The 12375-nt window shown below is 35.9% G+C and overlaps 1 protein-coding gene across 1 annotated transcript; it reads left to right on the top strand.

Annotated features, from left to right (window-relative positions):
* The first annotated feature begins 279 nt into the window (after window positions 1–279).
* LOC132034538 (protein trichome birefringence-like 9) lies at window positions 280–11431 on the top strand. The gene is made up of 4 exons (XM_059424943.1): window positions 280–764; window positions 7233–7622; window positions 9821–9979; window positions 10103–11431. The coding sequence occupies exons 1-4, from the start codon at window positions 355–357 to the stop codon at window positions 10434–10436; spliced, it is 1293 nt and encodes a 430-aa protein (XP_059280926.1). The 5' UTR covers window positions 280–354; the 3' UTR covers window positions 10437–11431.
* Window positions 11432–12375: the final 944 nt, after the last annotated feature.

Genomic DNA, 12375 nt, shown 5'->3' with positions numbered 1-12375 from the left:
TTACATTGACATTCCTTTTTTGGACAGGTGAAAAATTTATCATTTACTAATTCCTTTTTATTAAAAATATGTCAAATTACTTATACTGGGGAACACAATTTTGCAAGCTAAACGCCCCCCGGGGGGGGGGGGGGTGTAGACACAATTTAGGGAAGGGGGAGGGCCTACCCCAACTCTAATGGCAAACATAGTATTGAAAGAAAAAGTTGAATACTTATTGAATTAATTCCAAACAATATCTTTAAATTTTCCTTCTTTATTTCCCCCCCTCAGCAGTCATACTCCTTTTACAGCTTTTGAGAACCCCTAGAATTCTTACAAACAAAACATACCTTTTAACTTTCTCCTTTTCTCATGGATCTCCAGCCAGTTTCTCCTCATCCACAACAAAACACGACCAACAACAATAAACTCTTCTTCTATTTCCCATTAAAATTTGCAAACAAAGACATCTCTCATGCATTATTTTTTCTCTTTTTACTCTTCTCTTCCATTTTTTTCTACAATTTACGAAGCCCACTTGAGCCTCAGTCTCTTCTTGGGATTGGTTTTTTGTCCAAAATATTACCTAAAAATTCTGAAAATTATTCAAAAGCTTGTGATTACTCTTATGGAAAGTGGGTTTGGGATGAAAGTTATATTCTTGATAAATATAATGAGAATTGTCCATTCTTGGATCCTGGATTTCGATGCCAGAAAAGTGGTCGCCGGGATTTAGATTACCGGAAGTGGCGATGGCAACCTCAAGGTTGTGATCTTCCAAGGTAAGTGCTTGTTAATTTTATTCTTTGATAGGTATGTTCTTTTTGTTTAAAAATATTTTATATGTATGGTATGTACGTTAATTACTATTGCATGTCTTCATGCTTTATTATATCTGCTTGCCTTATTAGAAGTTTTCCATAGTCGTAATTTTTCCTCCTTTTTTGTCATTCTTTCTTATAATTTATAGTCCACCAGGAGAAAAGGATGGAGGGACAGCCTTATATTATCCATTGTATTTCAAGCCGTGCAGCATTAGCCCTTAAAGATTTCCCGGTTATAAAGAAAGACTTTTTTCGTTCACAAGAGATGAATTTTATTACTTAATGATGAGAATGACAATGTGTTGTTTTTTCATACTTTGACCAATGATTAATCGTGTGTGAACTCAATATTTTATATAGAACCGATATTTTTTGCCCTTCCCCCAGTTCGGATCGTCATTTTAGGGGGTTGAAAAGGTGCCCGAAGTAAGTTTTGTTTGAAAAAATAATACTTTGACCAATGAACGTGTGTGAAAACAAAAGAAGAAACTATATTTTTCTTCAATAATGTTTTATATACTTGATATCCATTTTACTGAAAAAAAGTTTTGTTTAATTTTTGAATTTGAAAGGGTTATTTTTTAATCACGATAAAACATTATTTTGAATATAAATATAACTAAAAATATATAGGGAGAAAAAAGAAGGTCCTTTAATTTACTTAGAAGTTATTTCAATGTACGATCATGCAACAAATGGCTAATTCACAAAGCGTGGTTTTCAGTTTTATTTCTTATAAGATGGATAGCAATAGCTTTCAACGTAAAAATCCCAAGGTAATGTTGAAATCATGATTTTTTGAAAAAGTCGTAATTTTCTCAACATATAAAGTTGATTACCTTCAAACAAAACTTATTTGCACCTTTTCAACTCCTAAAATGACGATCCGAACGTCTCGTATCCTTGATGATGCCTACATTATTTGCGCGAGAAAAAAATATTTTCTATATAAAATTTCGTGTCACACACGATTAATCATTGGTCAAAGTGAAAAAACACACAAGTGTTACAAAAAAAAAAAAATTAAATTTTTTTTTGTAAAAAAAAAAAAAAAAAAAAAAAAAAAAAAAAAAAAATATAAAAGCTCACGTTTTTTTGCAAAAAATTTGTAAAACGTGGACCAACGTTATAATTTATATTTTTTTTTTTAAAGACAATTAAATTTTTTTTTTTTTATTGAATTATGTTTAGATTTTTAAAACGTGTATTTTTAGACGACCAATTGTTATAAAGAAAGACTTTTTTCGTTCACAAGAGATGAATTTTATTACTTAATGATGAGAATGACAATGTGTTGTAATATTTCTTGAACTCCCGCTGCCCTTCCCCCAGCCCCAAAAATAATAACGAAAACAAAAGAAGAAACTATATATTTCTTCTTTTATATACTTGTTATCCTTTTTACTAAAAGAATTTTTGAATTTGAAAGGGTAACAAATTTTTTGTACAAAGAAGGCCTTTAGTTTACTTAGAAGTTATTTCAATGTACGATCATGCAACAAATGGCTAATTCACAAAGCGTGGTTTTCTTTCTTTCGATGGATAGTGCTTTCATGTTGTTGAAATCATGAGGTGTGAAAAAGTCGTAGCTTTATGATTACCTTCAGCTTTATTTGTTATGTCTCTTCGTGATGATTTAGTTTTCTTTTTCGTGTTTACTTTGTTCAAACATTAATTTTATTTTGTGCATATTAAGATCATTGCCAAATGGATAAATATAACAGAAAGACTATTGAATTATGTTTAGAGTTAAAACTAAGACGACCAATTGATAATTCTCAAGCTAATGTGAGTTTATCTTGATGGTACGAAAAAATTACTATAAGATAATCATACATAATAAGGTTACTATAACCATTAATTTGTAACTTAATCAAAATGATAAGTGACCTGCGCCCAAGGGTGTGAACTAATGGTTAGTGAAGTGTGTTAGAACCATGAGGTGTCAAGTTCAAATCTCAGCAGAGACAAAAAACGTTAGGTGATTTTTTCCAAGTTGGCCCGGACATCACGGTTGTCAAAACAAAAACAAAAAATGATAAGCAATCTACTATATCAAGTTAAATTACTACTTATAAACTACTACTATAAATCACCTTATTTATACGTAAGTTTAAATTTACGTAATCAGTTCATTTATAGATAAATATAAGTAAATCATGTTATTTATAACCTTTAACTCGTAACATGATTAAAATGGTAAGTAATCTACTATAATAAGATTAAACTACGTTGATAATGTAGAGAATCTTACACTTAAATTAATCTTTTATATATACAACTATGCCCGTACAGTTTTATGTGCATTGCCATACCAATATATGCAGAAGATGAAATACAATAAAATCATTTACTCTACCTCCATTACTAATAAATTCAGTTCAAATGCTTGTATGGACAATAGGACCAAAAACCGGCCTTACCTTTTTTTCACTATACAAATCAGCATGCTGCTTTATTAGGCCAGGTGGATCCATTATTGTCCTATTCTTTCTTGCCTTATTTTTCATTTTTTCTAGTATATGTTTTCTCTTTCCTCACAATGCTAAAGTTGGGAAAAAAAGGATTTGATTCCTAAAATTGTCTGTATAGAGTATGAAGAAGAACGTATGACAACTCACAAGTCTTTCAGAAATCCACATCTAATTTAACAGTTTACTATGGTTACAAAGCTTTGCTTTTGAGCATACTTGTCGAGACCTGAAAGATGGTGAGCTATATCTTTGCGCAGAGGCGTATCTAACATTTTAGGTATTGGTTTAATTGAATCCCTAACTTTTGATGCGGAGCATAAATTTGTCACGATCTAATTTAATAAGCCATGTAGGCACTAGCTCCCACCAAGTTAGTAAGTTATCCACAACCCCTTAGGACAATTTAATAAGGAATTTAAATGCGGAAAGAAATCATATCATTTTAAAGTCTTACTAAGTTGATAGTCATAGAAAACATAATAAAGTGTTACAACCCCCAAAATCTGGTGTCACTAGTACAAGAACTTCTACGATAAGATTACAAGTATGAAATAGTACTGAATATATTGTCTGGAATAAAAGAACAGAATATAAAAGTAGATGAAGAGGATCCAGTGCTTCAGATCGGCAAGTAGCATACCCCGAACTCTCCAGAATGGCCTCCTCAACGTGCAGCTGAATAATCATGCGGACCACTGGTACTAGGCACCGAATCTGCACATAAAAGAGTGCAGCAAGTGTAGCGTGAGTACAAAGATCAACGAGTACTCAGCAGTATTGTCGTCCGACCCTAACAGAAATGGAGACGATGACTGGTCTATGAATACTACTTCCACACTTGACCGCTATTAGTTCACAGTAATGATAATCATAATACGTACAATAACTTTCCGTTACAAGCTTATATGAAGCATCTAAATCCTCAAGTCCATCAAATATCCAAACAACATATATAAGGCAGTCCAAACAACAAATCAATAACTCATAAAACAAGGAAACCAATAGAATGTAATGGTATGCTAATGCATCCAATGCAAGGCCTTTTCGATCTCCCGGTACACACACGTTCAAATTCTATGAATTGTGACCCATAGGGGACTCGCGAGGTCCATATACCAACCCAGAATTTCCCATTAGATTCCTAGCCATTTCTGGCTTCCAATCATAATACTTGGCTCCGTAGGCTCCAAATCACAATACGCAGCCCTTAGGCTTACATTACCTGTCAACTAGCCAATCTGGCACATATCATCACCATCACTCCGTCCGGAATCATTTTCCCTCCGACCTTTCACAAGTATCCTCAAATGCACATGAGATACCATAATAAGCATGAATATGACATGCATCACAATAAGAATTCAAGCAAAGCAACAAAGGCTCAATCTTTAGCTCTTTTTCACATTTAAACGAGTATTTAGGAGTTATGAGAACACATGATCACAAATAAGACAGGTAATAAGAAGAGAAACAACTAATAAGGGACCTCATATCCCAATCACAGATGCAATCAATCTATGCTACCAGTTTATGCCCAGAGCATGTCATTCAGACTAGACTATACAAATGAAATTACGCAAATACCTTTGTCATGACACTGGTATCCTATACAAGTGCTCGTCACCTCACGAGTATCAGAACCCCATTTAATAACCCAATTTTCCTCTTATTAGTCCAATTTAACCAACTATGACGCTTAAGTTAAGGTCCATAGAGTCAACATGTATGGAATTAGAAGTCTAACAATCACATGAGAGCCTTGCCCTTCCGCAGAGTCCTCGAACAATCCTAGTCTGTTCAAATACAGATTATACCTAAGAATACGAGTCAAACTATACCCATATTGCCTTATAAAATTTTGGGTCTAGAAAGTCAACCCAAAACCCGCGCTCTAAACCCGAAGGTCAAAACCATAATTTTGTAGGAAAATTGGGTCTAATAAGGTCAAATTATTATTCTAGGAAGTCATACGAATCCAATGATACCCATACTAGCATACTTAAATCCAAACCCAAAAAGTCACCCTTACCCAACTTCTAAGGAGTCTATATATCAAAAATGAACCAAATCAATCACCAACTTCATGTCCAAATCAAGAATTTACCATTTCTAGCTTAGGGTTCATATTCTCCCAAATCCCCTCCTTAATTCACGATTTCTACCATGGAAATCTCTACTAATTAATGATATAAATATAAAAGGAAGGTTAGAAACTTACCCACTTGATGAACCTTGCAAATTTCCTTAAGAATCTACTTAATCCGAGGCCTAGAGCTCAAAATAGGTGAATAGGGGTTTAAACTCGAAATGGGATCTTTTAATTATGTCCGGGTGCCAAATCTTCATCGCAAACGTGAGGTTCCCTCGCGAACATGACCATCGACCCTGCCTAAGCCTTCGCGAACACGAACGCGACCAACCTGTGGCGAACACGAGTCGACCAGGCCCAGACCCTATTTCTTCTACGCGAATATGAGCCCTTGCTTGCGAACGCGACCCTACTGGCCCACTATACATCGTGAGCGTGATCCTTCTATGCGTTCGTATAGAAGGACACTAGAAACAGTGAAACCAGAAAAAAAATTAGGGTTTTGACTCTTCCAACCCGAAATTCTGAGCCTCATCTTGAACCTCCAGGATATAAACCAAATATTCATCTTAGCTATAAAACACGCTACGAACTCACTCGCGCACTAGGAATTTCTAAAAGTGGTCATCTTGACCCGGTCAACCCCAAACTCCTTAGAACTAGTTTTCCAACCAAAAGACCAAAACAACCCCGAGTCCCTTGGGAACCAAACCAACTACTATACCAAGTCATAATCGACATTCCGGACCTATTGGAATCGATGAAATTACCAAAAAGATCCATTTACCCCTGCTGTTGACTTTGGTCGACCAAACACTTAAGAATTTCCAATATTTCCATTTTCTCACCCAAATCACATCCGAATGCCTCGGGAATCACACCAACCCTCCACATAAGTGAAATATACTCTAGTGAAGGTCGGGAAATGGTTAACGGGGGTAAAATTGTCAAAATAGGAAAAACGATCTTATGGTCGTTACAAAATTTGTATGTTATTAAATAGAAATAAATACTCCATCCGTCTCAAAAAGATTGTCTTAGTTTACTTTGCACAGAGTTTAAGAAATAAAGGAAGACTTTTGAAATGTTTGGTCCAAAATAAGCATTTGATATTTTTGTGGTTGTAAATCATCTCATGAAGTTTAATTATTTCTAAATATAGAAATGTGTCAATATTTTCGGGACAAACTAATAAGGAAAGTGAGGCAATATTTTTTGGGGACGGAGGTAGTAGTGGATATGAACCCACAACTTTAAAAATATAATAAGTTCAATGCTAAGAATGTTAAGATTGAACTCATAGAGTTTAAATCATGGATTTGCCTCTGTCTTTGCGGGATGAAGCCAGAGGCAACTTTGCTGGACTCCCCCAATGACACAGAACAAATTGTTCATCTGACTTGGATGCAATTAGGAGGATCTTGTTTCCAAATGAATCCAACTAAACACTGATTAACACTTACTAGTCCCTCCGTCTCATTTTAAGTGTCTTATTTTCTTTTTTGGTCTGTCTCAAAAAAAGTGCATCTGTCTATATTTTATATTTTGTAAGAATAATTCAAACATCTTACAAGACAAGTTTATAACCCAAGATTCAAAGTATATTTTAGTACATTACAAACATCTTTAAATTAGGACAGCGAGATTCAAAAGTCTTTGTTTATTTCTTAAAATCTGTGTTTAGTCAAATTAAGACATTTAAATTGGGACGGAGGGAGTATTTCCTTTCTGGTTCTGCGTGCTGTATGTTATACTTAAAAATACGGGCCCAATGACTACCAAATCCTTACTTAGAAAATGCCATTCCATTTTTTGTTTTTAAACTCTATTTCTTTTGTAACTGCTAATATTTTAACGTTGCAGGTTCTGTGCCAAGGATTTCCTAGAACGGAGTCGTAACGGTCGGATAGTTTTCGCTGGAGATTCAATTGGAAGAAACCAATGGGAGTCAATGATATGCATGCTAGCACAAGAAGTAACTAACACATCCACCATATATGAAGAATTTGGAAACCCCATAACCAAACATAGAGGTTTCCTCTCTATGAAATTTCATGAGTACAACCTAAGTGTCGAATATTACAGGGTGCCTTTCCTAGTTGTTGCTGATCGACCTCCACTGAATGCAACGAAACAAGTGCGAGGGGTGATCAGACTCGATAAGTTGCACTGGTATTTCACAAAATGGGTTGATGCAGATATCCTTATATTCAATGATGGACATTGGTGGAATGAGGACAAGACTGTAAACGTGTAAGATTCACAAACCATCCCAAGCAATTTCCTTTTTGTCATTTACAACCAAAAGACACCAGTTGGGAGAAAACTTAACATCAGTGTTTTAAAAGGCAGTTTCAAGACTCGCCCCGGGGGCTCGCCTAGGGGCAGGGCACTGGCAGAACGTCCCGAGGCTAACGTGCGGGGCTTAGTTCCTGTGAGGCTTACGCCTTAAGCGCCCGACCGTACGCCCTAAACACGCCTAACGCCCAATGCCCGAGGCTCGCCTAACGGTTTTTAAAAAAAATATATTTTAAATTCCTTAGTTAAAATCATTCACCCTCATAATTGTTTAACAAAATAATGAAAATTAATAGTAATTCATCTATAGAAATAAGAAGATTGGGTGTAACTCAAATAACAAGTCGTAGTATTGGAAATTTACTATTTGAGAACATCGTGAGGGTGAATATCACTTAATATTTCTTTTAAAAATACATCGCAGAATTTTACATTTTCACTTGTCATTGGTCTTTAGTCCTATGTATCAGAATTATCATATAATTTATTTTTGTTCATGAAGAAGGTACGTTTTAATTGTAATATTGATAAATTTTATTGATTATTTGCTTATAGGGAGATAAAATTAATAGTATGCTAGTAATAGTGTTTTAAGAAACTGTGATATTTTCAGTGTTTGAAAGTTAAGATGCTAGAGTTGATTTGCATTTTATAATAGCTTTTATTTCATTATATTGTTTATGCTTGTAAAATTATGTTATATATAATTACAAGTTGTAAGTAGCGTATAATGGATTGCTTTGATTAGTTTTTTTGTGAGGATCAAGCACTATATATATATATATATATATATATATATATATATATATATATATATATATATATATATATTTTTTTATGTAGTTTTACCTATTTAAAAATATTTATTGTAATTATATTATTTTATGAAATGCCAAAAATTAATTACCCATGGGGCTTACGCCCCGTGCCTCGAGGGTTAAGCCTCGTCGAGGCGTATGTAAAACGCCTCATCATACGCCCCCGCCTTTTAAAACACTGCTTAACATGATTACTAGTGGAGAGCAAAAAGAAGGTACTTCAGGCAAATGGTCAATTCTCAATTCTAACTTGAGTGGAAGAACGAAGCTCGTTTAGAGCCTGTAATCGACAAAGATTTTTTGTTTTGTTTTGTTTTGTTTTTTTTTTTTTTTTTTTTTTGTGTGTGTGTAATTGAATTAGGTAGATTAGAAGCTCTTTTAGGCCCGGACTTCACCTTGATGATTTGGTTACCATGCCCTTGAAGTCCATGACTAGGCATTCCACATAAAGGATTAGAACTACCACGAGCTCAGCTCAAGATCAGCCTCATGAAAACCTTATATTCCCTGAGGAGGTTCTACCACGTGGAAAGACTCTTTAATGGAACTTTAGCCTTAGCTGGTCGTGATCAAGAAACCACTGCTTTCGCTTGGTGGGCCGGGAATGCCTGACAACTCCATTTATCCGGTAAACTACTAGGGGTAGAGTGAGTTTTGGCTTGCCCCTTTCTATCTTATTAGTCAAACCTAAACATCCTTATTTCAAAAAACAGCGCTCCCAAGTACACGATTGTTTAGGTGTGTGCTGAAAGCGCTTCTTTTTCAATAAATATTGTGCAAGTATCAAAAACGCTGAATCCCTCACAAGCATTTTTAATCAAGCCGATTCTCCGCTTTTTTAGATTACTTACGTAATTTCTTTTTTATTATTTTTTTCTTCTGCCTAGTCATGCTCATCCCATTCTTGGTCTTCTGCATGGCACTCTTCCTGATAATAAGCTTTTCTGAGTAAGATTAGGATGCATCTATTTTCTAATATGATGTCTAGTTATGGCCCGAGGCACGACGATTTTGGGTGGAGCTGACCAGATGTGTGTGTGAAAGAGAGATTAGAGAAAGACAATCCTAATTCAAGTGCATTGCTATTCTCCTCCATCAGGCCACCAGCGTCTTGTCATTAGATTCATTTTCTAGTTCAAATTGATCATCCCAGTCCTATAGCTAGTAGAGTAAGCAGAAGTTCAGGAATCACATACCATCTGGATTTTTTGACCAAAAGAACTTCACCAATCATTAACATTGCACGAACAAGTTGCACTTGTTTTTTCCTTCTGCAGTTGCTTCTTATTTTGACATGAGATCCCTAAAACCTAAATAAGATGGTTCGTATTGCAGGGGCATCCATTTCCAAGAAGGAACAACAGTGAACATGACCATGAATGTTGTGGAAGCTTTTCAAAGATCTTTGAATACTTGGGCCTCATGGGTGATCCAAAATACCAAGCCTGAAAAGAGCCACGTCTTCTTCCGCAGCTTTTCCCCAGTACACTACAGGCAAGTACTTTGTTGGAACTAACTAGTTGCAGCACAAGACACTTATACTAACACTATTTTTATTGCGCTCATTAGTACTTTTGTCATTTTAGTTGAAGGGAATTTGGTGAAATTGATTTGCAGGGATGGAGCTTGGAATGAAGGTGGCCATTGCCACACAAGTACCGCACTAGAAACGGACTATACCAAGCTGGAAAAAGAGAGAATCAACAATATATTCATTTCTGAGGTAGTCGAACAAATTCAAAATACAAGAGGAAACATGACCTTCCTAAACATAACATATCTAAGTGAGTTCAGGAAAGATGGTCACCCTTCAGAACATCGTGAACCTGGCACCCCGGTTGGTGCACCACAAGACTGCAGCCACTGGTGCCTACCGGGAGTGCCAGACACTTGGAATGAACTTCTTTATGCCCATCTACTGTTGAATAGATATAGGACCAAATTGAAATGAATTTGATGGTAGCACAATATGACTAGCTGTTTCCATATGCTTTGTCCTGGGTTATTCATCAGCCTTTTCAGTTGGATTCACCACAGTTTCCATTTCCTTGACTTTCTCAAGCTGCCTTAGGAGATCTAATCTCTCCCATCCATAGGTAGAAGGTATCTGCCAAAAAGAGAAATCAACCAGTTAACATTGCAGATAGGCTCACTCAAACTGACAAGAAATTCATGATCATTTCACACACCAGAGATGACATATATCTCTGAATTGCAGCCAACATAGCAGCATGCCCAACTGCTGTAACCTGCAAGAGAAAATTAGCCCATGTCAGCTATGCAGTGGATCAAGCTCCACAAGTAATAGAGATGCAAAGGGCTGAAATCATGTTGCAGGTGTGAAAGGAGGGAACTTAAGCTTTTGTTCAAATCGCCTATTTTTCTAATTGCAACTCAGCTGACAGACTTCAACACAGAAAATGCCCTCATAACTAGATTGCGTGAGCATCAACCACTATGCACTTATTGTTACTAATAGCTTCACCACACTTAGTAATGCATCATCGCAAGATCGAAAAACCATGACACACGGGGAATAGTCAATGTGTTTTTAATGCCAGTTAAAGGTCCATGTCTTCAGTTACAGTTAGTATCCTTAGTTCCCATACAGATCTTGCACATGCATGACAATGAAATAGTTGGCAAAAAAAAAAAAAAAAAGGAAAATAAGCAGAATTTCAATCTTATTGAAATTACATGAAATGTCGTTGTCTAATCAGCAAGTTCCACGGTACTTTAATTTTTTTGACTGATATAAAACAATGAATAGAACTACTTACAGGGAGAAGCCTGAGAAATCCAATAGGTACCATTGATGCAAGTCAGTTAAAGTTCTCCGCAACTCATCTCCTACTATAGACCTCCGAAGTAGCCCTAAAGCTGCAGCAACATTGATAGCGAGAAGCTGAGTTCCTTGCCAAACCTCCTGGACATGGAAAATCCTTATTACTCTGAGACTCACCCCAAATAAAAGGGAGCGGCCACTGCTCTCAGCCTGTCCTAACAACGAAAGAGTAACTCCACAAACCGGAAAGGAAAATTACCTTATTCTTAGAACAGATTATAGACTTAATAGACAACTAAGAATATTTACTACTAACTGTTCCTGAAGATAAGTAAAACATGGAAAACCTGTGTATGCGTAAACTCTAAATTATGAACTCTAATTTGAATGCTTATAAGAACTCCTTTCCCTCCAAGTGCAACAAAAAAGACCGGAACATGAAGATGGACCATATGGAGGCAGATAATTGAAAAACACAATTTAGATTATGACTTGTGGATCCTCAGCTGGGTTGGATCCTGTGAACATTGAAGTATAATGCCACGTGGCTTAATCCCGGATCACTCCTTAAGGAATAGGACACAATAATATAGCGCACATCAGAGAAGAGAGTACCCCCTTTATTATAAGACAGGCCCCCCGCGTCTTTTCTTAAGAGATGGAGCAATCCTCACTTGACAGCTCAAAGCTGACAGGTACAACCCGCGTTCTTGCTTACTCGTCTTTCACTTTCACTGGCTTCTACTTGTCTTTTTTTTATTGGATTATTTAGAAAATGGTATCAGCATTTGAGACGACTCTCCCCAGCCAATCCTCAGTCGTCCGTCCTTGCTTAGGAGAAAATCGAACCACTATCTCTTGATTGATCTGGGTCTTGAATTTCAAATATGAAAATGAGTTTAAATCAAGTGAGTGCTGTTGGAATAATTTAAAAATACTAGCAAATCACCATTGTTGCAAAAGTGATTTTGTTAGATTTATTGTTGTTTTGATAATTGATTATTATGGTTTGTTCTTTATGATATTTGGAACTTATATTTCAACTTTGAGCTAATTTGGAGTAGATTTGGGTGTCGAATCGTGTGTTGAATTGTGGAAATTCAAG

Source organism: Lycium ferocissimum, chromosome 10, assembly GCF_029784015.1.
Source record: "Lycium ferocissimum isolate CSIRO_LF1 chromosome 10, AGI_CSIRO_Lferr_CH_V1, whole genome shotgun sequence".
NCBI lineage: Eukaryota > Viridiplantae > Streptophyta > Magnoliopsida > Solanales > Solanaceae > Lycium > Lycium ferocissimum.
This window is presented reverse-complemented; position numbering and strand designations above follow the sequence as displayed.

Excerpts from the sequence above, each read along its gene's own strand:
- LOC132034538 (XM_059424943.1), top strand. The coding sequence starts at position 355 with ATGGATCTCCAGCCAGTTTCTCCTCATCCACAACAAAACACGACCAAC. Across the intron at positions 765-7,232 it reads CAAGGTTGTGATCTTCCAAG|GTTCTGTGCCAAGGATTTCC; the intron begins GTAAGTGCTTGT and ends TTAACGTTGCAG. Across the intron at positions 7,623-9,820 it reads GAGGACAAGACTGTAAACGT|GGGCATCCATTTCCAAGAAG; the intron begins GTAAGATTCACA and ends TTCGTATTGCAG.